Source organism: Rhinoderma darwinii, chromosome 8, assembly GCF_050947455.1.
Source record: "Rhinoderma darwinii isolate aRhiDar2 chromosome 8, aRhiDar2.hap1, whole genome shotgun sequence".
Classification (NCBI taxonomy): domain Eukaryota; kingdom Metazoa; phylum Chordata; class Amphibia; order Anura; family Rhinodermatidae; genus Rhinoderma; species Rhinoderma darwinii.
The window spans coordinates 43,874,140-43,900,389 of record NC_134694.1 but is presented as its reverse complement, the minus strand read 5'-3'; the positions used below and the strand labels follow the sequence as shown (position 1 = coordinate 43,900,389).

Sequence of the window (26,250 nt, the reverse complement as noted above, 5' to 3'; positions counted from 1 at the left end):
CTTAAACAGCAATATTATGAGGAAGGGGAAATGGCGGGGAGATTACTCGCTAGGATGGCAAAACCGCATGGGGGCAATAATTTCATTCATGGCATTAGGGGGGAGGGGGGGAGGGTGGAGACAGACACGGGGCAAATCCTGCAAATATTCCAGCGGTTCTATACTGACCTATATACATCCAAAGTGCATTACAACACACAGCAATTGGACGAGTACCTGGGAAACATTAATTTGCCTACCTTGGGCCGGGAGGACCGTGAAAGTTTGGAGACCCCTATTTCACTAGAGGAGTTGGAACAGGCGATAAGAGATATGGCAAATGAGAAAGCTCCGGGTCCAGATGGGTTACCGGGGGAAATCTATAAGGAATATGGGACGGAACTAGCGCCAGAATATTTGAGTACTTTGCAGGATAGTTTTGACAGAGGTAAACTACCAGACTCCCTATATGAGGCTACGATAGTGGTTCTCCCAAAAGAGGGGAAAGACAGTCAATTACCGGAGTCCTACAGACCAATATCCTTGTTGACATCGGATGTCAAGATCTTGGCAAAGATATTGGCACTGAGGCTGAATAGGGTGGTACAGCATGTTGTGCATGAAGACCAATCGGGGTTCATGCCCTCCAAATCGACAGCGGTCAACCTCAGGCGGCTGTTTTTAAATCTTCAGGCGGCACCGGATGAGCAAGGAGGAAGGGCGGTGCTAACGTTAGATGCTGCAAAAGCGTTCGACTGCGTAGAATGGGGGTATTTATGGCGGGTAATAGAAAAGATGGGATTCGGCCCTAACTTCGTAAAGTGGGTACAGTTGCTATATGTGGCCCCTACAGCCCGCATACGGGTGAATGGTACAATGTCTGAGAAATTTTCACTGGCCCGGGGTACACGACAGGGGTGCCCACTGTCACCATTACTATTCGCCTTGGCGGTGGAGCCACTGGCGTGCCTCATAAGACAGGAGGAACGTATAAGAGGCTTGCAATATGGGGAAATGGGGGAAAAAATTTCATTATATGCAGACGACATTTTAATATATATGACGGACACGGAGAATACACTGCAGGTAGTAATGGATACGATCACAAGGTTTGGGGAGTTCTCTGGATTAAATATTAACTGGACCAAGTCTGCTTTGATGCCACTTGATACAGTGAATATTGTAGATACTGGAGGGGGGATCCGGATTCCGATAGTTTCTGAATTTACGTATCTAGGGGTTAAGGTGACAGCTAGGGTCCAAGACTATATGTCTTTGAATGTCTCACCACTGCTGCTTAAGGTGAAACAAAAGGTGGATGCCTGGAACAGGCTCCCGCTCTCTGCTCTGGGGAGGACTAACCTAATCAAGATGATCCTTATGCCTCAAGTTTTATACATTCTTCATAACTCCCCAGTATGGATACCTAAGCAATGGTTCAGACGATTGCACAATCTCTTTCGGGATCTGGTATGGAAAAAAGGGGTTCCAAGGATTAAATTGGAGAAATTGCAATTGCCCAAAGATGAAGGGGGGGTCGCGCTGCCAAATGCCTGGATATATTACCTGGCTGCCCAGAGCCAACAATTTAAGGGATGGGAGGACACAGAGACTTGGGGTGCCAGTGCACGTTTATTGTCATACATGGGGGGAGGACATAATAAACTAGAGAGTCTGGAAGCGCATACCTTTAAGAGATTGGCGAGTGCTAAACCAACGTTACTCCTGATACATAAAGTATGGTGGCAATGTAAACAGATCCTGGGAGTGGGAATGTGCACCAAATATACTCCCCTATGGCATAATCCGGTCCTGTGGGAACTATACCAATTAGAGGGCATGCAAAAATGGGAGTTGGCAGGGGTTAGACGAATACAACACTTATATGATGATAACGGGCTGAGATCATTTCAGCAGTTGAAGGACCTATTTCCACTAGAGCACAATATGTTTTATCAATATTTGCAGATCCGTCATGCCCTACAGGCGCAGGCGCAGGTAGTGGACCTGACGGTCTGTGCTCTTGGGGTCCTGGAGTATGTGGGAAGGGCTGACACGACCAAAGGCCTGATCTCAATGGCGTACAGGAGCTTGCTGTCCAAACACCTGGGAAACCCAATGATGCTGGTAAAAGCGAAATGGGAACGGGATGTTGGTCCATTGACTGAGCAGGAGTGGGAGGAGATATTAGCATCCACATGTCACTTATCGCTCAGTCTGGCGCAGAGGAGATCACAACTCTTCCTGATACATAGAGTGTATCGAACCCCGTGGGTATTAAAGCAGATGGGTATTAGAGCGGATGCTAAATGTCCTAGGTGCACGGAAGAGAAAGCGGATATACTGCATATGTTTTGGTCATGTGAGGCTCTGAGGACCCTATGGGGGGAAATATTGGATCTGATAAAACAGGTATATGGTCGGGAATTGGCGGCAGACCCTAAAGTTATGTTGTTGGGAGTAGTGGGAGAATTGGAGAGTGACAGAATGGCAAACATGGCAATTGCCAAGATATTATATCAAACAAGGAAATGCATTGCTAAACACTGGCTGGATGCGGAGCCACCAGGGATGAGGGAAATTGTAGGAATGGTGAACTATAATATCCTGATGGAGCATAAGATATTTTCTAAAAGGGGCACGGAAAAAAAATTTGAGAAACAATGGAGCAGATGGATGGCCTGTCCTGAGGTGCTGTCACCTGAACTAAACAGAATAAGGGCGAGAGTCGTCTGAGGAACTGGAGGTGGTAGAGTCTGGAGCAAAAAGGGGTGGTGGGGAAACTTGATAAGAGAAATGTGCTCTGGCCAGGATTGGTGCTAGAAACAAAGGGCAGAGATATAGTGGGGGGCCGTGCGGGGAGGGGGGAAAGGGGGGAAGTTGGGGATTTCCTGATATGCTGTCATTATTGTATACGATGCTGGAAAATTGTAATGTGAATGTTACTATGTTATTTCTTTTATGTGTTCGTATCAATAAAATTGGTTTGATTTAAAAAAAAGCTGCAAGTCTAAGTGTCCCCTAGTAGGACAAGTAAAAAAAAGTAATAAAAATGTTTTAAAAAAGTGTAAAAATAAAAGTTATAAGTTCTATAAACAAACACAGAATTTTTTTCCTATAATAGTCTTTCATTATAGGAAAAAAATTAACACGTTAAAAAAAGTACACATATCTGGTATCACCGCGTTCGTAACGACCCCAACTATAAAACTATAATGTTATTTTCCCCGCACTATGAACACCCCCAAAAAAATCTATAAAAAACGACACCAGAATCGCTATTTTTTGGTCACCACCCCTCCCAAATAGAGAATAAAAAGTGATCAAAAAGTCGCATGTACCCGAAAATAGTACCGATAAAAACTACAACCCGTCCCGCAAAAAAAAGGCCTTACACAGCTTTTTTAACTAAAAAATAAAAAAGTTACGGCTCTCATAATATGGTGACACAGAAAATAAATTATTTTATAAAAAAGTGATTTTATTGTGCAAACGCTGTAAAACATAAATAAACCTATATACATATTGTATCGCCGTAATCGTACCAACCCGCAGAATAAAGTAAAATTCTCATTTATCGTGCACTGTGAATGCCGCAAAAAATAAACTAAAAAACATAGTCAGAATTGCTTGTTTTTGGTCACCCGGCTTGCAAAAAAATTTAATAAAAAGTTATCAAAAAAATCGCATGTACCCCAAAATGGTACCAATGAAAAGTACAGATTGTCCCGCAACAAATAAGCCCTCACGCAGATCCGGTGGTGAAAAAATAAAGAAGTCCTGGCTCTCAGAATATGGCGATGCAAAATGTGCAGTGTTTTCTAAAAGCGGGTAACATCCGACACCATTTATCAGTGCGACACCGGCCACACATCTATGAATTATTATTTATTTACCGCATTATTATACCCTCTTATTATGCCCTGATGTTCTCCGCACAGATTACACATGCCACCACATTATAAACTGATATACCAGCGAAACCCAAAACAGAAAAACTACCAAGCAAAATCCGCGCTCCAAATCAAAATGGCATCCCCCCCTTCTGAGCCCTGCAGCGTGTGCCCAAACAGCAGTTTGCGCCCACATATATGGCACCGCCATACCCGGCAGAACCCGCTTAACGCTTTATGAGGTATTTGTCTTCAGTGGCACAAACTGGGCACGACATATTATAGACTAAAATGGCATACCAGTGGAAAATTGCAATATTCACACCATCCGCTGTGCATTAACCCCTTTGTGCACTATGACCTAATAGCACGTCATGGTGCGGGGGTTGATGTATGGAGCCGGCTCACGTGCTGAGCCCGCTCCATACGCTGTGGGTGTCGGCTGTGTATTACAGCTGACACCCAGGACTAACGGACAGGAACAGCGATCGTGCGGTTACAGAAGCCTGTAAAAATAACAATATACTGCAATACATTAGTATTGCAGCATATTGTACCCGCAATCCAATGATCGCTGGTACAAGTCCCCTATGGGGACTAATAAAATGTGTAGAAGAATAAAAGTTATAAGTAGTGAGAGAAAAAAGTTTAAAGTTAAAAAAAAAAAACTTTTCCCATTTTTCTTTTAAAGTAATGTAAAAAAATAAACAGAATTGATATCGCTACGTCCGTAAAAGGCCGAACTATTACAATATACCATTATTTAACTCGCACGGTGAACACCGTAAAAACTTAAATAATTTAAACCGCTAAAATCGCTGTAGTTGTAATTTTTACCGCACGGCGAAAGCTGTAAAAACGAAAACCTGAAAAAATGGAATCAGATTTTTTTCCTATATTCCTATATTTTCCTATTTTTTTTCAATTTCCCAGTACTGTTTATGGCTCTTTAAATGGTACCAATAGAAACTACAATTCTTCCTGCAAGAAATAAGCCCTCACATCACTCTACTGACGGAAAAAGAAAAAAGTTATGGCTCTTGGAAGGCGGGTAGTGAAAAACGAAAATAAGAAAGCAAAAAAATGGATCAGTCCTGAAAGGGTTAATTCATTTCTAATAAAAAAAAATGTATGACCCAATGTGGGGTATTTCCATACCCGGGAGAAATAGCTTTACAAAAATTGGTTGTTTATTTCTCCTTTATCCCTTGTGAAATTTAGAAAATTCTAAATTTTAGTGGAAAAAAATTGTGATATTAATTTTCTCCGCCTAATTCTAATAAATTCTGCAAAAGACCCATGCTCACTATACCCCTAGAAAAATTCCTTGAGGGGTGTTTCCAAAATGGGGTAACTTGGGGGGCTTCCACTGTTTTGGTCCCTCCAGGGCGTTGCAAAGGCGGCATGGCACCGAAAAACAGTCCAGCAAAATCCGTGCTCCAAAATCCAAATGGCGCTCCCTCCCTTCTGAGCACTGCCATGGGTCCAATCAGCAGTTTATTTACCACATATGGGGTATTGCCGTAATCAGGAGAAAATGCATTTCAAATGTTGTGGTTCTTTTTTTCCTTTATTCCTTGTAAAAATTTAACATTTCTATGCTTTTTCAGAAAAAAAGTTGATTTTTATTTTCACTGCCTAATTCCACAAAATTCTGCAAAAAAACTGTGTGGTCAAAATGCTAACTATACCCCTAGATAAATTCCTTAATAGGTGCAGTTTCCAAAATGGTTTCCCCTGTTTTGGTCCCTCCAGGGGGTTGCAAACGCGACATAGAACTGAAAACCAATCCAGCAAAATCCTTGCTCCTAAATCCAAATGGCGCTCCTTCCCTTCTGAGCCTTGCTGTGGGTCCAATCAGCAGTTTATTACCACATATGGGATATTGCAGTAATCGGGAGACATTGCTTTACATATGTTGGGGTGCATTTGCTTTATTATTTCTTGTAAATATTAAAAATTTCTATGTTTTTTCAGAAAAAAAGTAGTTTTTCATTTTTACAGACTAATTCTAATAAATTTAGCGAAAAACCTGTGTGGTCAAAATGCTAACTATACCCTGAGATAAATTCCTTGAGGGGCGTAGTTTCCAAAATGGGGTAAATTTTGGGGTATTTCCACTGTTTTGGCACCACAAGACCTCTTCAAACCTGACATGGTGCCTAAAATATATTCTAAAAAAAAAGGAGGCCCAAAATCCACTGGGTGCTCCTTTGCTTCTGAGGCCGGTGCTTCAGTTCATTACCACACTAGGGCCACATGTGGGATATTTCTAAAAACTGCAGAATATGGGCAATAAATATAGAGTTGTATTTCTCTGGTAAAACCTTCTGTGTTACAAAAAAAATATTAGAAATTAATTTCGGCTTAAAAAAATTTAATTAGTATATTTCACCTCTACTTTGCTTTAATTCCTGTGAAACGCCTAAAGGGTTAAAACACTTTGTGAATGCTGATTCGAATACCTTGAGGGGTGCTGTTTTCAAATTGGGGTGACTTCTGGGGATTTTCTAATATATAAGGCCCTCAAAGCCACCTCAGAACTGAACTGGTCCCTGAAAAAATAGCCTTTTGAAATTTTCTTTAAAATATGAGAAATTGCTGCTAAAGTCCTAGAAAAATAAAAGGACATTCAAAAAACGATGCAAACATAAAGTAGACACATGGGGGATGTTAAATAGTAATTATTTTGTGTGGTATTACTATCTGTTTTACAAGCAGATACGTTTAAATTTAGAAAAATGCTAATTTTTGCAAATTTTTTCTAAATTGTGGTGTTTTTCAGAAATAAATACCAAAATGATCGACAACATTTTTTCACTAACATAAAGTACAACATGTCACGAGAAAACAATCTTAGAATCGATTGGATAGGTAAAAGCATTCCAATGTTATTACCACATGAAGTAACACATGTCAGATTTGAAAAAATCGGCTGGGTCCTGAAGCCAAAACAGGCTGGGTCCTGAAGGGGTTAATTACCAAGCCATTTTGTACGTTTTTCCATCGTCTCATTCAAAGAGCTATATTTTTGCGTTGACATTGCTGTACAAGATCTTGTTTTTTGCGGGACAAGTTGTAATTTTTAATAGCATCATTTTGGGGTACATAGAATTTATTGATTAACTTTTATTAACTTTTTTGGGGGGGGAATAAAAAAAAACCTGCAATTTCGCCACACTTTTTTGCATCCTAAATTTTCGCCATTTACTGTGTGGCATAAATAACACAATAACTTTATTCAGCGGGTTGTTGCGATTGCAGCGATACCAAATTTATATAGATTTTACATGTTTTACTACTTTTACACAGTGAAAACACTTTTTTTTCAAAATTATTTGTTTTTGCGTCTCCATATTTGAAGAGCCATAACTTTTTTATTTTTTCGCCGATGCTATTGTATGAGGGATCTTTTTTTGCGGGACGACTTGTAGATTTTATCGGTACTATTTTGGAGTAGATGCGACTTTTTGGTCACTTTTTATAAAAAAAATTTAAGGCTGGATTCAAAGAAATATATTATTCGTGGTGTTGTATATCCCCCACCTGGATTATTGTGAATTCACTTCTCCGTAGTATCAGAATAAAGAGAGAGTAGATCCGGAGTACTAAAATATAACTTTTACTGGTATAGGTAAAAAATAATGAACAAACATGTAAAACAACATGAGGATCCTATCTGCCAATACTGCATACAGATATTTATTTATTTTCCATCATTTCGGAATATTGTCAAGATTTCTATTGACAGCGATGAACAGCAATAAATCAGTCCGCCTTTTGTGTGGTTTCCTAATATAAATGGTGCTTGATTTTTGGATCACATGTGGAAAAAATGTAAAAAACAACAGTGGGGCAATTGCCCTCCTACCCCGTATTTGGTTGGTAGTCCTCCACGTAAATGTGTCCAACGAAATATATTGAATCCTCTCTTTGGATGGTGGAAAACGACAGGTAATTCTCCCTACGCGTTTCCTGCTGACCAGGCAATTCCTCAGGGGAGATAGGTCGATGAAGCAGTGATGTCCAAAGTCAGGGTTTTTCTGCTTGAAATGTGGCTGTCAATCTTAATAGAGAGGAATGCTCGATAACTTAGAGCATGTTGAATCAGAGCAGCAGTTGTTTTCAATGTGCTGCTCGGCTGTCATTTCTTGCACGAGGGAAAGCTCGATCAGAGCAAGTTTGCAGTGGCAAAAGGAATCCTTAAGTTAGAACAATCTTGCAGTGGCAACGATTATATCCTTCCTGGTAGGAGGTAAACAAAGAACGCCTGTCCCTGGCGTGTGCCGTCGATTGCTTTAGCAAGGGATGATAAGATAGTGATCAAGTCATCAGACAAAGGGGGCAACGTGGTAATACTGGATAAAAGTAAATATATCGAAATGTGCCATAATATCTTGAATGATCCCATTAGTTACGAGATCTTAACAGAAGATCCCACATCCAAATATAAAAGAGATCTTTTCAAAATATTAAATGAAGCAATGAAAAATAAACTCATCAGTGAGCATGAATTCAAATTCATGATGATCGATAAGCCCAGGACCCCCACATTCTATGCTCTCCCCAAGATACACAAGGGTACCAATCCCCTGAAGGGCCGCCCTATAGTCTCCGGTATTTTGGGCTTGACACAGAATGTGGGGGTCTATCTAGATAAGGTCTTGAGAGGATTTGTGGAAACACTACCCTCCTATACAAGGGATACTATGGATCTGCTTTCCAAAATTGATGGTTTACCAATTGAGCCAGGCACTGCTTTATGCAGTATAGATGTAGAAGCCCTATACTCATCCATTCCTCATGAAATGGGACTCAGGGCAGTACATCACTTCTTGGACACTAGAGGAATACATCATAGGGACCATAACGCGCTCACCTTGAAATTATTGGAGTTTGTTCTAACAAAAAATTATTTCCTATTCAACGGACGAATGTACCACCAACTCAGGGGCACTGCTATGGGCAACTCATGTGCTCCCACATATGCCAACTTGTTCCTGGGTTGGTGGGAGGAAACCATTATATTCACTGACGAACGGTGTTTACAGAACCTTCCGATTTCAATGTGGGCGCGTTATATAGACGATATATTTGTCTTATGGACCGACCCACCTGACATATTCAGAGAATATGTTCAGTCCATAAATCAGAATAACATAGGAATGAGATTTACTTTTGAAATTGATCAAAATTCCCTACCCTTCTTGGATGTACATATTTTTTTAGATGGTGGTGGCAAAATAAAAACCTCGATCTACAGGAAACCCACAGCCACCAATAGCCTTCTGCGGTGGGAGAGTTACCATCCTCTACCACTTAAAAAAGGTATACCCAAGGGCCAATATCTTCGTCTCAGAAGAAATTGCTCTGACCCGCATGATTTTAAAGTAAAGGCCAGGGACCTGAAGGCTAGATTTATGGAGAGAGGCTACCCATCAAAAATTTTGAAAGAATCATTTCTACATGCACATTCATCAAAAAGGGAGGAATTACTTATACCTAAAAAGAAAGTAACTACACAACAACCTATACGACTAATAGGTACATTTGATATGGCAAACTATACAATCAGGAGTATACTAGACAAACATTGGAGAATTCTCCAGATGGACACAGATCTTAGGGGGATAGTTACACCTAAAGCACAAGTTACCTACCGAAAAGGCAGAAGCATCGGGGACCAACTAATGCATAGCCATCTAGAAACCACAAAAAGTGAAGGTTGTTGGTTAGATCGTAAAATAAATGGATCCTTTAAATGTGGGCACTGCAGAGCATGTACATTTATACTAATTACTAAAATGTTCAACAGTGCACACACAGGAATTCACTACCCGATTAAAAGCTTCTCAAATTGTAGTTCTAATAATGTGGTATATAAAATCACCTGCCCATGTCCCTTGGACTACATTGGAAAAACAACAAGAGAATTCAGAAAGAGAATTTTAGAACATATAGGTGATGTGCGTCATAAAAGAGATAAACCTGTTTCCCGTCATGTACACTTGAAACATAAAGGAGATCCAAATTGTCTTAAATTTATGATAATTGAACAACTACGACCATCTATAAGGGGTGGAGATCTGGATAGAACTCTGTTACAAAGAGAATCCAAGTGGATTTTTAAACTGGGTACTATGGTACCAAATGGTCTAAATGAACAACTGGACTTTGGTTGTTTCATCTAAATCCACTTTATATCTAATATTCAAGTATTAAATAATATTTCTGCTAAGTATCTCTAAATACATATTGAATTCTTTCAACCTCTGATAATAGCCTTAAAAATATCAAACTAAGTTTGCTACTTAAATATCCCAAGGATTTTAGTCACATGACTATTTATGAATGGATTACCCTAAATTAAACATAGCTTTTTTGATTATGCTCAGACATAATGCTGTGTCCCTGGTTCATTGAGTGCTGACATGCTTATGTCGGCACCACTGTCCCACGCACACGGCATTTGTTCCGTTCTGACACTTCCCCTCTCATCATCCCACCAATTACTCCCTGGCCATGTTCCTCATCTCTAAGCATGGATATCTTCCATGTTATTCTCTCTAACACAGACCCGTGATGCCTGTACAGGCACACGGACCTGATGCTGGAGAAAAACACTGGGTACGTCACAACCAATCATTGGCTGATACGTCACCACAAGGGATATATCTTCCCCTCATACATCTCCTGTCTGCACTTGACCGCAACCAGGGGATGCAGTAATATCTGCAGTAAATTGATCTGGATAAGTCTGCCGGGGGTAAATAGAGGCACTCCTTCTCGCCGCGGCTGCTCGCACGGCCGTGGCATGATTTTCATGCCCGGCGTGCGTTCAGTCGCGGGGAGGAGAGATCTGTCACTTCAAACACACACCTCCCTTGATACGTCACAAGGGGGTGTGTTGGGTGGGATGGGCCAGGGGAAATAATCTAGCATAAAAAGCAGGGATTCCCTCAGTACACCGACGGCACACGCCAGGGACAGGCGTTCTTTGTTTACCTCCTACCAGGAAGGATATAATCGTTGCCACTGCATGATTGTTCTAACTTAAGGATTCCTTTTGCCACTGCAAACTTGCTCTGATCGAGCTTTCCCTCGTGCAAGAAATGACAGCCGAGCAGCACATTGAAAACAACTGCTGCTCTGATTCAACATGCTCTAAGTTATTGAGCATTCCTCTCTATTAAGATTGACAGCCACATTTCAAGCAGAAAAACCCTGACTTTGGACATCACTGCTTCATCGACCTATCTCCCCTGAGGAATTGCCTGGTCAGCAGGAAACGCGTAGGGAGAATTACCTGTCGTTTTCCACCATCCAAAGAGAGGATTCAATATATTTCGTTGGACACATTTACGTGGAGGACTACCAACCAAATACGGGGGAAAGAAGGGGGGCAATTGCCCCACTGTTGTTTTTTACATTTTTTCCACATGTGATCCAAAAATCAAGCACCATTTATATTAGGAAACCACACAAAAGGCGGACTGATTTATTGCTGTTCATCGCTGTCAATAGAAATCTTGACAATATTCCGAAATGATGGAAAATAAATGAATATCTGTATGCAGTATTGGCAGATAGGATCCTCATGTTGTTTTACATGTTTGTTCATTATTTTTTACCTATACCAGTAAAAGTTATATTTTAGTACTCCGGATCTACTCTTTCTTTATTTGGATTCAAAGAAAACAGCAATTTTTGCATGATTTTTTATTTTATTTTTTACGACGTTCACTGTGCGGGTTAAATGATGTAATATGTTTATAGTTGGGGTCGTTACGGACGCGGCAATGCCAAATATGTGTAACTTTTTTACTTTATTTTGTTTATTAATAATAAAGCAGTTTGTAATGGGAAAAAGTGGGTTTTTCATTTTTTTTCCACTTCTTATTAAACTTTTTTTTAACTTTTTTACTAGTCCCACTAGGGGACTTCACTATGCGATTATCCGATCGCATTTATAATACACTGCAATACTTCTGTATTGCAGTGTATTAGTGCTTGCATTAGTGCTTGTCCGTGTAAAACGGACAGGCATCTGCTAGGTCATGCCAGAGGCACTGTGGGCACTGATGTGGAATGTTTATAAGAACCATTCAGTGCATAGTGGAGGAAGTATCCACCGGATAGGTCATCAGTACATAATCTGTACTGATCCGACACCCGGACCCCGCACTGATCAGCTGCTCAGGACACCTCCGAGCACCGGACATACCTGCCGGAAGCAGTTGGCTCTGGCCACGGAACAGGGGCCGAACTGCAGTACTGCAGCACTGCTCCTATTCAAGTGAATGGGAGCAGAGCTACAGTTCTACAGCATGGCTGCTATGCTATGTATGGACGAGTGGATAGGTCATCAGTTGTCCGGTAGTGGACAACCCCTTTAAGCAAAGATAACACAGTAAAAAAAATAGGCTGTAACACTTAAAGGGAATAGCCAGAAAATACATTTATCACCTATTTACAGGATAGATGATAAGCGTCTGATATTGGACCCACCACTGGGGCCCCCACCGGTCACTAGAATAGGGTCCCAAGTCCCCCATTTCTCCTCACTCCACCCCTCGCAGTGAGAAGAAGCTTGACTGGAGTGGAGGATGAGTATGTGCCATGTTGCTCCATTCAATGTCTATGGGACTGACGGAAAAAGCCTAACAATGTACTCGACTGTCAGCGTCTGTCCCATAAACTTTGAATGTAGCGGTTCTGCGCATGATTGTCCGCAGATCCAATCAAAGTTCTCCTTACTGCTGTATTGTAGTGAGGAGGAATGGGGGCTCGGCACTCTGGCTCTGTTGATTGGCGGGGGTCCCAGCAGTGAATAGGCAATAAATGTCTATTCTGGGAATACCCCTTTAGAGCTCTCCTTTAGGCTTACAAACTGCAGTCTGATTTCATGTCCTTATTCTACATGAAATATCACTCCAAGTTCTCATATTCACGTTTACTCACCTTAAATGTCTGACCTTCCTGAGCCCTTTTGCCATCCCACGCCCATCCTCTTTTAGTGAAGTAATTGACTGTAGCGAATTCAATAAGTGCAGAGAAGACAAAAGCATAGCACACTGCCATAAACCAATCCATTGCAGTGGCATAAGCAACCTTGGGCAGAGAGTTCCGCGCACTAATACTTAAAGTTGTCATTGTCAAAACAGTGGTGACACCTAAAGAAAAAAAAATGCAATCAGACATACTACAGTTTATAAAACGTCACTGGATATCAGTCTCATACTCTTCACTGATACAAATGAGTTGCTAGTATTTGAAAAAGATCTGCTTCCCGTTACAGCGAAGACTTTTTATGTCCTAAAAGAAAGTGCCACTTTCCATTAGGACATGGTTATCTGCTAGTTCCCACAGGTACAGCGGTGTGAGGGCTCCCCCCCTCTTTTTTATCCAGCTCTCTCAAAGCCCCAAGTACGAACATAGCAGCGGTGATTTAGTGGGTTGGGAGTATTTGATTTGCTCGGTTAACTCCTTAGATGGAGTATGACGGAGGAATGGGGCTTCCATCAGCAGCATGCAACGCGATTGCGGGTTGCCGATGGGTTTCAATGGCAGCTGGCCCCCATGTCTGCGAGAGACATCTGCCTATGCCTAATAGTTTGCCTGTCAGTTTTATACTGACAGGTAATAATGCTTTGGAATACTATGTTATTTTTTCTTTAAAGAATATTCTCTTTTTTAAAAATAGTAAACAAATATAAAATAAAATTAAGGCGGGATTCACACGACCGGGTTGCGTCCGAGCCCGAGTGCCGGCCGGTAAAATCGGCCATTCTGCCCGGCCGGTTTGCATAAAGTTATGCATCCGTGCCGGGCCGGGCAGATCCGGACAGTGACATCATCGGCAACTCCTGAAGGGGAATCCCCATGTGTTCGGGGATTCCGCTTCAGGAGTTTCCCCTGATGTCACTGCCCAAATATGGACAGAGACATCAAGCGCTCTGTCCAGGAGCGGAATCCCCGAACACACGGGGATTCCGCTCCTTCAAGGAGCTAAAGTGCGGCTAGCACATAGCAGAACGGGGAGATACCTCCCCGCTCTGTTATAGTGGCGTCGCTACAGTAGTAGCAGCAGCAGCAGCAGCTGCTGCAGCTGCTAGCGGCGCCATCAAAGGTGTCGCCGGGCCAGGGCGCTTTTAACAAGCAGGAGAAGGGAGCCAGCGCAGCGCTCCCTTCCACCTGCTGTACACCCCGGCCCTGCCACACCGTGTACAGCGATGCCATTCGTCAGAATGGCATCAACTCCTCCTCCTCACATGCACTCTGCGCTGTGAGGAGGAGGAGATAGAGCGCAAGAGCCGGAAAACCCGGCCGTCACTCGGGACACATCCCGGTGATGGCCGGGTATTACTCGGCCCCATAGACTTCTATGGGAGCCGGGCGACCGGGTACCCGGGCGAAAATAGAGCATGTCCTATTTTTTGACGGGCGGTTTTCCCGGCCGTCAAAAAATCGGTCGTGTGAATAGCCCCATTAGGGGTCTATTATTCCTAATGCAGCCGGGTGCCGGCCGATTTATGAACGGCCGGCACCCGGCCGGGAAACCCTGCCAGGTGAATGAGGCCTTAGCCGTGACACCATTGGCCAGACAGGAAACTGTGAAACATTTTTGCCTATAAAATTGTTTAACCCGTTAGTGACCGGCCCATCGTGTTTCTACGTCGGTCACTAACGGGCCTTATTCCGATGCCATAGACTTTTTACGTCGGAATAAGTTTACAGAGCAGGGAGCTGTCAAATCTCCCTGCTCTCAGCTGCTAGAGGCAGCTGAGGGCTGGGAGCGTCCCTGTTCTGCCGGGTGAGATCGATATTAGTATCGATCTCACCCGTTTAACCCCTCAGATGCGGTGCACAATAGCGAGCACCGCATCTGAGTGGTTTTGGAGAGAGGGAGGGAGCTGCCTCTCTCCCCCACCGACACCCGGCGATACGATCGCCGAGTGTCTGTGTCTCCAATGGCAGCCGGGGGTCTAATAAAGGCCCCCAGGTCTGCCTGGAGTGAATGCCTGCTAGATCATGCCGCAGACATGACCTAGCAGATGCCTGTCCGTGTTAAACGGACAGGCAGTAATACACTGCAATACAAAAGTATTGCAGTGTATTATAAATGCGATCGCAGAATCGCATATTATAGTCCCCTAATGGGAATAGTAAAAAAGTGAAAAAAAAAGTTTAATAAAGTTAATTTAAAAAAAAATGTGAAAAAAAAATGAAAAACCCAGCTTTTCCCCTCACAAAATGCTTTACTATTAAAAAAACAAAATAAAGTAAAAAAGTTACACATATTTGGTATCGCCGCGTCCGTAATGACCCCGACTATAAATCTATTACATTATTTAACCCGCACGGTGAACGCCGTAAAAAATGTAATAAAAAACTATGGAAAAATTGCTGTTTTCTGTGAATACTGACTTAAAAAAAATGTGATAAAAAGTGATCAAAAAGTCGCATCTACTCCAAAATGGTACCAATAAAAACTACAAGTCTTCCCGCAAAAAAAAGCCCTCATACAACCGCATCGGCGAAAAAATAAAAACGTTACGGCTCTTCAAATATGGAGACACAAAAACAAATAATTTTGAAAAAAAAGCGTTTTTACTGTGTAAAAGTAGTAAAACATACAAAAATTATACAAATTTGGTATCGTTGCAATCGTAACAACCCGCTGAATAAAGTTATTGTGTTATTTATATCACACGGTAAATGGCGTAGATTTAAGACGCGAAAAAGAGTGGCGAAATTTCAGGTTTTTTTCTATTTCCCCCCAAATAAAAGTTAATAAAAGTTAATGAATAAATAATATGTCCCCCAAAATGGTGCTATTGAAAAGTACAACTTGTCCCGCAAAAAACAAGACCTTATACAGCTATGTCGACGCAAAAATAAAAACGTTATAGCTCTTGGAATGCGACGATGGAAAAACTTAAAAAATGGCCTGGTCATTAAAGAGGCTCTGTCCCCAGATTTTGCAACCCCTATCTGCTATTGCAGCAGATCGGCGCTGCAATGTAGATTACAGTAACGTTTTTATTTTTAAAAAACAAGCATTTTTGGCCAAGTTATGACCATTTTTGTATTTATGCAAATGAGGCTTGCTAAAGTACAACTCGGCATGTTTACAGTAAAAGTACAACTGGGCGTGTATTATGTGTGTACATCGGGGCGTTTTTACTTCTTTTACTAGCTGGGCGTTCTGACGAGAAGTATCATCCACTTCTCTTCAGAACGCCCAGCTTCTGGCAGTGCAGACACACAGCGTGTTCTCGAGAGATCACGCTGTGACGTCACTCACTTCCTGCCCCAGGTCCTGCATCGTGTCGGCCACATCGGCAACAGAGGCTACAGTTGATTCTGCAGCAGCATCAGCGTTTGCAGGTAAGTAGCTACATCGACTTACCTGCAAACGCCGATGCTGCTGCAGAATCAACTGTAGCCTCTGGTGCCGATGTGTCCTCGCTCGTCCGAGACGATGCAGGACCTGGGGCAGGAAGTGCCTGATTTGCATAAATACAAAAATGGTCATAACTTGGCCAAAAATGCTCGTTTTTAAAAAATAAAAACGTTACTCTTATCTACATTGCAGCGCCGATCTGCTGCAATAGCAGATAGGGGTTGCAAAATCTGGTGACAGAGCCTCTTTAAGGTCCAAAATAGGCTGGTCATTAAGGGGTTAAAGGGGTTGTCCAGGAAAAAAAAAAATTCTAAAAAAATGTCCCCCAGCCTTGATTTGCCTTCCCGAATACCCCCTATTAACCCGTTAGTGACCGGCCCATCGTGTTTCTACGTCGGTCACTAACGGGCCTTATTCCGATGCCATAGACTTTTTACGTCGGAATAAGTTTACAGAGCAGGGAGCTGTCAAATCTCCCTGCTCTCAGCTGCCAGAGGTAGCTGAGGGCTGGGGGCGTCCCTGCTCTGCCGGGTGAGATCGATATTAGTATCGATCTCACCCGTTTAACCCCTCAGATGCGGTGCGCAATAGCGAGCTCCGCATCTGAGTGGTTTTGGAGAGAGGGAGGGAGCTCCCTCTCTCCCCCACCGACACCCGGCGATACGATCGCCGAGTGTCTGTGTCTCTAATGGCAGCCGGGGGCCTAATAAAGGCCCCCAGGTCTGCCTGGAGCGACTGCCTGCTAGATCATGCCAGAGGCATGACCTAGCAGATGCCTGTCCGTTTTAAACGGACAGGCAGTAATACACTGCAATACAAAAGTATTGCAGTGTATTACAATAGCGATCGGAAAATCGCATATTAAAGTCTTCTAGTGGGACTAGTAAAAAAGTAAAAAAAAAGTTTAATAAAGTTAATGAAAACAAAAATGTGAAAAAAAATGAAAAACCCAGCTTTTCCCCTTACACAATGCTTTACTATTAAAAAACCAAAATAAAGTAAAAAAGTTACACATATTTGGTATCGTCGCGTCCGTAACGACCCCGACTATAAATCTATAACATTATTTAACCCGCACGGTGAACGCCGTAAAAAATTTAATAAAAAACTATGAAAAAATTGCTGTTTTCTGTGAATCCTGACTTTAAATTTTTTTTATAAAAAGTGATCAAAAAGTCGCATCTACTCAAAAATGGTACCAATAAAAACTACAAGTCTTCCCGCAAAAAAAAGCCCTCATACAACCGCATCGGCAAAAAAATGAAAACGTTACGGCTCTTCAAATATGGAGACACAAAAACAAATAATTTTGAAAAAAAAGTGTTTTTACTGTGTAAAAGTAGTAAAACATACAAAAACTATACAAATTTGGTATCGTTGCAATCGTAACAACCCGCTGAAAAAAAGTTATTGTGTTATTTATATCACACGGTAAATGGCGTAGATTTAAGACGCGAAAAAGAGTGGCGAAATTTCAGGTTTTTTTCTATTTCCCCCCAAATAAAAGTTAATAAAAGTTAATCAATAAATAATATGTCCCCCAAAATGGTGCTATTGAAGAGTACAACTTGTCCCGCAAAAAACAAGACCTTATACAGCTATGTCGACGCAAAAATAAAAACGTTATAGCTCTTGGAATGCGACGATGGAAAAACTATGGAGGACAGAGCCACTGCGTCCGGGTATCTGGTAGCGAAGTCTACCAGGGTTAGGATGTAACGCTTTCCCCCTCGGCTGGGGGGATTAATGGGGCCAACCAGATCTATGGCCACCCGCTGGAAAGGCTCTCGGATGAGGGGCAGCTGCTTGAGCGGCACCTTGCGCGGGGCCCCCGCCACCCGTTGGCAGACAGGGCACGAAGCTCGGTACCGCTGCACGTCCTCAGTCAGCCCTGGCCAAAAGAAAGCCTTCGAGAACCAGGCCCTGGTGGACCTGGTCCCAGTGTGACCCGTCGCGGGTATATCGTAGGCCAGGGCTAACAGTCGTGCACGGTAGGCTTGGGGAACAAGCAGCTGTTTGGAGGCGGTCCAGGGCGACTCGGGCTTGGTCGGGGCTTCGACCCGGTACAACAGCCCGTTGTCCCACTGGAACCCTGCCTGGGCCCCTCCACTGGGTGGTCGATCTGCCAGGCTATGGGCAGAGGACAGGGAAGGATCCGTATGCTGGGCCTCCCTAAAAGCGACCCTATCCACCTCCCCCAGGTCTGTCGGGGGGTTCGTCGGGTCGGTCAGTTGTGAGGTGTCAGGGGCTTGGGTACTTACCACCGGCGGTTCGGGGAGCGGGGCTTCCGGGAGAGGAGCCTCGGTGGTTACACTGGTCGGTGGTGGAGGCAGGTAAAGGTTCTCCCGGGCTTGGCTGCGGGTCACGGCCCCAGCGAACTGACTTGTCAGACCGTTCCCAAGGTCGTTCCCCAATAAGACATCGGCGGGGAGATCCGGCATGAACCCGACTTCGACCTCCCCTTTTCCGGGGCCCCAGTCCAGGTAGACTCTGGCGCGGGGAATGGACCGCTGCTGTCCGTCCGCCAGGGCAATCCGGGCTAATCGCTGGGGAAGAACCTTAGACTGGGGAACCAGGTCCGCTCTTACCAGGGTGAGGGATGCCCCCGAGTCACGGAGTCCCTGGACGGTGCGGCGTCCCAGCACCACGGGCTGTCGTGGCCCTGCATGTTGGCAGGGACCTGGTTCATCACGAGGCTCGCAAGCTCTACGTGGTAGACCACCTCCTCCACCTCTGGTGAATCTAGGAGGTGGTCACACTCATCGGGGTCGCCCGCCTCCGGGCAAAAGGCGACCCGGGTTGGGGTTGGTCTGGGAAAGGGCACCGTTGATTGGGCCAAGGGGCAGTCCCGTCGGATGTGCCCCGGCTGGTGGCACCCATAACACTGGCGGGAGTCCATAGGGCCGCGGACCCTTGGAGGGATCGGGGCGGCCGTAGGCTGCGGCTGGGGTCTCATCGAAGCTGGTCGGGGTGGTTCCGCTATTTTGGTAGGGGCTCGGAGCTCTCGGCGTTGGTCCTGGCGCGGAAGGCTTCTCCACTGGGGTCGGTGGGCCAAGAACTCGTCGGCCAGGGTGGCGCCATCTTCTGGGGTGCTGGGGTGGCAGTCCGCGACCCAGGCACGAACGGGGACCTCCATCCTGGAGAGGAGTTGCTCCAAAATGACGAGGTCCCCCAGGGCCTCCCGACTGAAGGCCTTCTTCCCCTCGGCCCACCTGGAGCAGCTTAAGCGGAGCTGGGCTGCCAGTTCCACATGGGTACCCTGGCCGGCGAGCGTCAAATTACGAAACCGCTCTCTGTAAGTCTCTGGGGTGATCGCATACCTCCTCAGCAGGGCGTCCCGGAGGCAACCGTAGTCCCGTCCATCCTCTGAACCTAGGCTTCGGTAGACTTCAAGGGCCCTCCCTTGCAGGCTGGGCCCCACGTAGCGAGCCCATTCGGTGGTGGGGATGTCATGCACCTGTAGCTGTGTCTCCAGCATGGTTAGGTGCGCATCGATGTCCGTGGACGAAGGATCCAACTTGGGGAGGTCATTGTATCGTAGTTGGGGTCTTCGGGGCCCAGCAGGGATTGGGGTTGTTGGTTCTGGGGGTGCCACTGCACGGGCCACGGCCCCAACGATGATCAGGCGCTCGGCCTCGGAGCTTTGAGGCCCCAGAGCGGTCAGCAGATCCCCCATCCGCAGGGCCTGGGCGTCCGAGATGGTGCTACGGCCGGTTCCCTGGCGACTGGCCGGTTCTTCGGGGCAGTAGTCAACGTCACCCTCGGCCATCTCTCTCATCTCGGCCGGGTTCGTTCAGGTCCCAGGCCTGGAGCTTCTCAATCAGCCGATCCTTGATGTCGCGGGACGAGAAGGCAATGCGCCGGAAACGGCACAGCTCTTGGAGTATAATTCAGAGGTAGCTGCCATAGGGGACAGCCTCTGCTCCGCCGGGAGGATCTATAAAGTCAGACTCCATGACTGGGGATTTAGGTGCCTGTGGTCCCCCTGTACTGCAGCACGTGTGGCAGTCCGCCCTTGAGGTCTGGCCGCGAAGCGCCGGATGGTACCAGGGTACCTATCCCCTGCCGCTTTCCCTAGAATGGGCTGAATCTATCCCACCGCTGCCACCAAATGTGGCGAAACCGGGTCAGTGGGGGTCGGTTTACTCCAAGAGAATGTGGGCGATAGATTCAGGCGACACAGATTAACAGGGGACAAGCCACAGAGGCGCGTTTATTAACAGGGACAGACACACACAGAAACAATGCACCGCTGCTTCTCCCCTCTGGGCTGGATGTGACGGGCTACCTCACTTTGGGGTCTCTCCACTGTACCTTTCATCCTTTGGGGTGTCTCCAGATCCTTCTTAGTTAGATGGGACTCCAGCACTTGCCCTCTATTACTGTCCCTAGGTCAGGTACCATCTCTGAGGTAGATCTCACACAGCACCACTATCTCCCTCACTCACCCCTCCCTCAGGAATCAGGCCATGTGCTTTCTGCTTTTGCCCCCTCCTTTTTCTTATTTACATTCAGACAAGTTCCCGCTTGCAGCCTGTGACTCACTCTCCTACAGTGTAAGATTAACCCTAGAGGGGAGGACAGTGAAGCAGCACTGAATACAATATAATATAAATCAACTGGTTATCAAACATAACGTAATGCAGTTTGAGGGGACATATCCCCATCTAGCACCGGGCGCCATCTAAGCTATGGCACCCGGATGGCGGGAGTGCGACGGTTTGCGGCAGGCTTAACCTTTATTTGGTTACAATGCCTGTAACCGTCACCCGTTCCGCCACAGAGTGCACGGCCCGCGATTTGTGGGTGGCTCGCAGGTGACACTCAGGGGCAGGCCGACACGAAGATCACGGCCGTGCACATGGCTACGGTCGTGTGCATGAGGCCTTAGTGTGTCTCACTATTTATATATATTTTTATATATAAAATGTTGTGTATGTGTGTATATATATATATATATATATATATAAATATATAAAATGTGTGTGTGTGTATATATATATATATATATATATATATACACATACATATATATGAACACATACATATTATATATATATATATATATATATACACACACACACACGCATATACATACACACACAAAATTTTATATATATATATATATATATATATATATATATATATACACTACTGTTCAAAAGTTTAGGGTCACTTAGAAATTTCCTTATTTTTGAAAGAAAAGCACAGTTTTTTTCAATGAAGATAACATTAAATTAATCAGGAATAAACTCTATACATTGTTAATGTGCTAAATGACTATTCTAGATGCAAACGTCTGGTTTTTAATGCAATATGTACATAGGTGTATAGAGGCCCATTTACAGCAACCATCACTCCAGTGTTCTAATGGTACATTGTGTTTGCTAACTGTGTTAGAAGGCTAAAGGATGATTAGAAAACACTTGAAAAACCCTTGTGCAATTATGTTAGCACCGCTGTAAACAGTTTTGCTGTTTAGAGGAGCTATAAAACTGACCTTCCTTTGAGCTAGTTGAGAATCTGGAGCATTACATTTGTGGGTTCGATTAAACTCTCAAAATGGCTAGAAAAAGAGAGCTTTCATGTGAAACTCGACAGTCTATTCTTGTTCTTAGAAATGAAGGCTATTACATGCGAGAAATTGCCAAGAAACTGAAGATTTCCTACAACGGTGTGTACTACTCCCTTCAGAGGACAGAACAAACAGGCTCTAACCAGAGTAGAAAGAGAAGTGAGAGGCCCCGCTGCACAACTGAGCAACAAGACAAGTACATTAGAGTCTCTAGTTTGAGAAATAGACGCCTCACAGGTCCTCAACTGGCAGCTTCATTAAATAGTACCCGCAAAACGCCAGTGTCAATGTCTACAGTGAAGATGCGACTCCGGGATGCTGGCCTTCAGGGCAGAGTGGCAAAGAAAAAGCCATATCTGAGACTGGCTAATAAAAGGAAAAGATTAATATGGGCAATAGCACACAGACATTGGACAGAGGAAGATTGGAAAAAAGTGTTATGAACAGACGAATCAAAGTTTGAGGTGTTTGGATCACACAGAAGATTTGTGAGACGCAGAACAACTGAAAAGATGCTGGAAGAGTGCCTGACGCCATCTGTCAAGCATGGTGGAGGTAATGTGATGGTCTGGGGTTGCTTTGGTGCTGGTAAAGTGGGAGATTTGTACAAGGTAAAAGGGATTTTGAATAAGGAAGGCTATCACTCCATTTTGCAACGCCATGCTATACCCTGTGGACAGCGCTTTATTGGAGCCAATTTCATCCTACAACAGGACAATGACCCAAAGCACACCTCCAAATTATGCAAGAACTATTTAGGGAAGAAGCAGACAGCTGGTATTCTATCTGTAATGGAGTGGCCAGCGCAGTCACCAGATCTCAACCCCATAGAGAAGTTGAGGGAGCAGCTAGACCGCATGGTACACAAGAAGTGCCCATCAAGCCAATCCAACTTGTGGGAGGGGCTTCTGGAAGCATGGGGTGAAATTTCTCCCGATTACCTCAGCAAATTAACAGCTAGAATGCCAAAGGTCTGCAATGCTGTAATTGCTGCAAATGGAGCATTCTTTGACGAAAGCAAAGTTTGAAGGAGAAAATCATTATTTCAAATAAAAATCATTATTTCTAACCTTGTCAATGTCTTGACTATATTTTCTAGTCATTTTGCAACTCATTTGATAAATATAAGTGTGAGTTTTCATGGAAAACACAAAATTGTCTGGGTGACCCCAAACTTTTGAACGGTAGTGTATATACACATATATACACACACAGTGCGGGAACTACAAGTGTGAAGAAGGATGAGAAGGTGTGGACGACGAGATTTTTAGAGGAGGGGGCGTGTTCTGTGATTGATGACGCTCCGTGTCTTTGCTAAGACAGCACTTTCGACTGTGTAAAGACATGGCGCGTCATCAACTACCTTTAGGCTCTATTCACATAAGAGGGTCTTAGTGTCGGCCTATCAAAAACGGCGGTTTTGGTCAGTATTCTCGGCCGTTTTGCATCTGTTCCGTTCCGGGCCATGCTTCCGTTTTTAACCTGTTTTGCACCTGTTTTTTCCTTGTCCGTTTTAAAAACGGATGAATTTAATTTGTCAATTTTCTGCCACACACTGCCCCCTGTAGATAATAGATAATACTACCTTCTATAGATACTGCCACAGCCCCCTGTAGGTAATGCCACACAGCCCCCTGTAGGTAATGCCACACAGCCCCCCTGTAGGTAATGCCACACAGCCCCCTGTAAGTAATGCCACACAGCCCCCTGTAAGTAATGCCACACAGCCCTCCTGCAGGTAATGCCACACAGCCCCCCTGTAGGTAATGCCACACAGCCCCCCCTGTAGGTAATGCCACACAGCCCCCTGTAGGTAATGCCACATAGCCCACCCTGTAGGTAATGCCACACAGCCCCGCAGTAGATAATGCCACACAGCCCCCCTGTAGGTAATTCCACACAGCCCCCCTGTAGGTAGTGCCACACAACCCCCCTCTAGGCAATGCCACACAGCCCCCCTTGTAGGTAGTGCCACCCCCCCCCCTACTTTCCTGTAGGGGACGGCTCTGGAGAAATCCCTCACTTCACTGTCCATATATGAACAGTGAAGTGAGGTACTTCCCCTGGAGCGGAATCCCCGGCCACATCGGCGGGGATTCCGCTTCAGGAGTCCCTGACGTCATTGTGTCCATATATGGACACAGTGAAGTCTGTGACTTCTCCTGGAGCGGAATCCCCGGCCACATCTGCGGGGATTCCGCTTCATTAGTCCCTGACGTCACTGTCCATATATGGACACAGTGAAGTCAGTGACTTTTCCTGGAGCGGAATCCCCGGCCAATTCGCCGGTGATTCCGCTTCAGAAGTCACTGTGTCCATATATGGACACAGTGAAGTCTGTGACTTCTCCTGGAGCGGAATCCCCGGCCACATCGGCGGGGATTCCGCTTCAGAAGTCCCTGACGTCACTGTCCATATATGGACACAGTGAAGTCAGTGACTTTTCCTGGAGCGGAATACCCAATCCCGGGCTTGGGGATTCTGCTCCTACAGTGAGCAAATAAACACCCTCCTCCTCCTCACATGCGCTTCGGACTGTGAGGAGGAGAAGGAGAGAGCGAGCGACGGCAGACACTGCCGTCACAGTACACACCGTCTCCACATATTAAAACTTGCGCATGCGCAATGAAACACACGGCTGCTGAAGACGCAGCCATATCATTTAACAGAGCATGCGTGGTAGTGTCAACCACGCATGCTCTAAGCAGATGGGGAAAACACGTGGTACAGTTACGTCATTTATGACGTAACCGTACAATGTGAAAACCGAAAACCGCAAACCGGAAGTTAGGCGCGAATGGACGGGTATGCACAGGAAGTGCAGTTACGTCTGTGCTTTGACAGTTAACCGCCGCGCGCCGCTTCACCCTGCTGCAGCGGTTAACTGTGCAGGGCGTCTGCCCTGCATTCCCCGTTGCCGATCAGCGGCCTATCGCCGCTGATTTCGGCAGTTAACACCTTAATTGCGGCGTTCGATTTGAACGCCACAATTAAGGTGTTTAGCGCCGATCGGCAGCCCCCATGTGAAATCACGGGGGCTGGCGATCGTACCCATGGCAACCGGACGCCAGACAATGGCTTCCGGGTTGCCATGTACATATGCCTATGAGGACCACCCCGAGGCTGGTCGTCATAGGCTTCCTGTCAGTGTGACTGTTACGTCACAATGACAGTTGGAATGCATTACACTACGTGTGTAGTGTAATGTATTCCAGCAGCGATCAGAGCTGCAAGTCTAAGTGTCCCCTTAGTGGGACAAGTGAAAAAAGTAAAAAAAATAATAAAAATGTTTTAAAAAAAGTGTAAAAATAAAAGTTATAAGTGACATAAACATGAACTGCTTTTTTTCCTATAATAAGTCTTTTATTATAGGGAAAAAAATGAACACGTAAGAAAAAAGTACACATATTTGGTATCACTGCGTTCGTAACGACCCCAACTATAAAACTGTAATATTATTTTTCCTGCACGGTGAACACCGCAAAAAAAATAAATGAAAAACAAAGCGAGAATCACTATTTTTTGGTCACCACCCCTCTCAAAATATACAATAAAAAGTGATCAAAAAGTCGCATGTACGCCAAAATTGTACCAATACAAACTACAACCCGTCCCGCAAAAAACAAGCCCTTAAATAGCTTTTTGGACTGAAAAATAAAAAAGTTACGGCTTTCAGAATATGGTGACACAGAAAATAAATAATTTTCTAAATAAGTGATTTTATTGCGCAAACGCTGCAAAACATAAAAAAAAACTATATACATATGGTATCGCCATAATCGGACCGACCCGCAGAATAAAATATAATGGTCATTTATAGCCCAGGGTGAACGCTGTAAAAAATAAATAAAAATCATTGTCAGAATTGATGGTTTTTGGTCACCTTGCTTGCCGAAAAATGGAATAAAAAGTGATCAACAAAATCGCATGTACCTCAAAATGGTACCAATGAAAATTACAGATTGTCCCGCAACAAATAAGCCCTCACATGGCTCCGGTGGTGAAAAAATAAAAAAAGTTCCAGCTCACAGAATATGGCGATGCAAAATGTGCAGAGCGTTCCAAAAGCGGATAAGATCGGGCGCCATTTATAATATAAGTGCAACACTGGCCACATATCTGCGTATTATTATTATTATGCCCCTGATGTACTCTGCCCAACCTACATTTGCCCCCACATTATAAACTGAAATACCAGCAAAAGGCCAGAGCTTCTACCAAGCAAAATTTGCGCTCCAAAAGCCAAATGGCGTCCCTCCCTTCTGAGCCCTACAGCGTGCCCAAACAGCCGTTTACGTCCACCGATATGGCATCGCCATACCCGGGAGAACCCTGTTAATATTTTATTTGTGGTATTTGTGGCACAAACTGGGCACAACATATAGTGCACTAAAATG

At 44.6% G+C, this 26,250-nt stretch overlaps 1 protein-coding gene across 4 annotated transcripts in view; it reads right to left on the bottom strand.

The window, feature by feature from the left end:
- Nucleotides 1-26,250, bottom strand: part of GABRA3 (gamma-aminobutyric acid type A receptor subunit alpha3) — a 765,781-nt gene that overhangs the window by 6,121 nt on the left and 733,410 nt on the right. For all 4 annotated transcript variants that reach the window (XM_075835629.1, XM_075835628.1, XM_075835630.1 and 1 more), the window contains one exon: nucleotides 12,834-13,045. In XM_075835629.1, coding sequence (XP_075691744.1) covers nucleotides 12,834-13,045 — 212 coding nt within the window. The remainder of the gene's footprint in view (nucleotides 1-12,833; nucleotides 13,046-26,250) is intronic.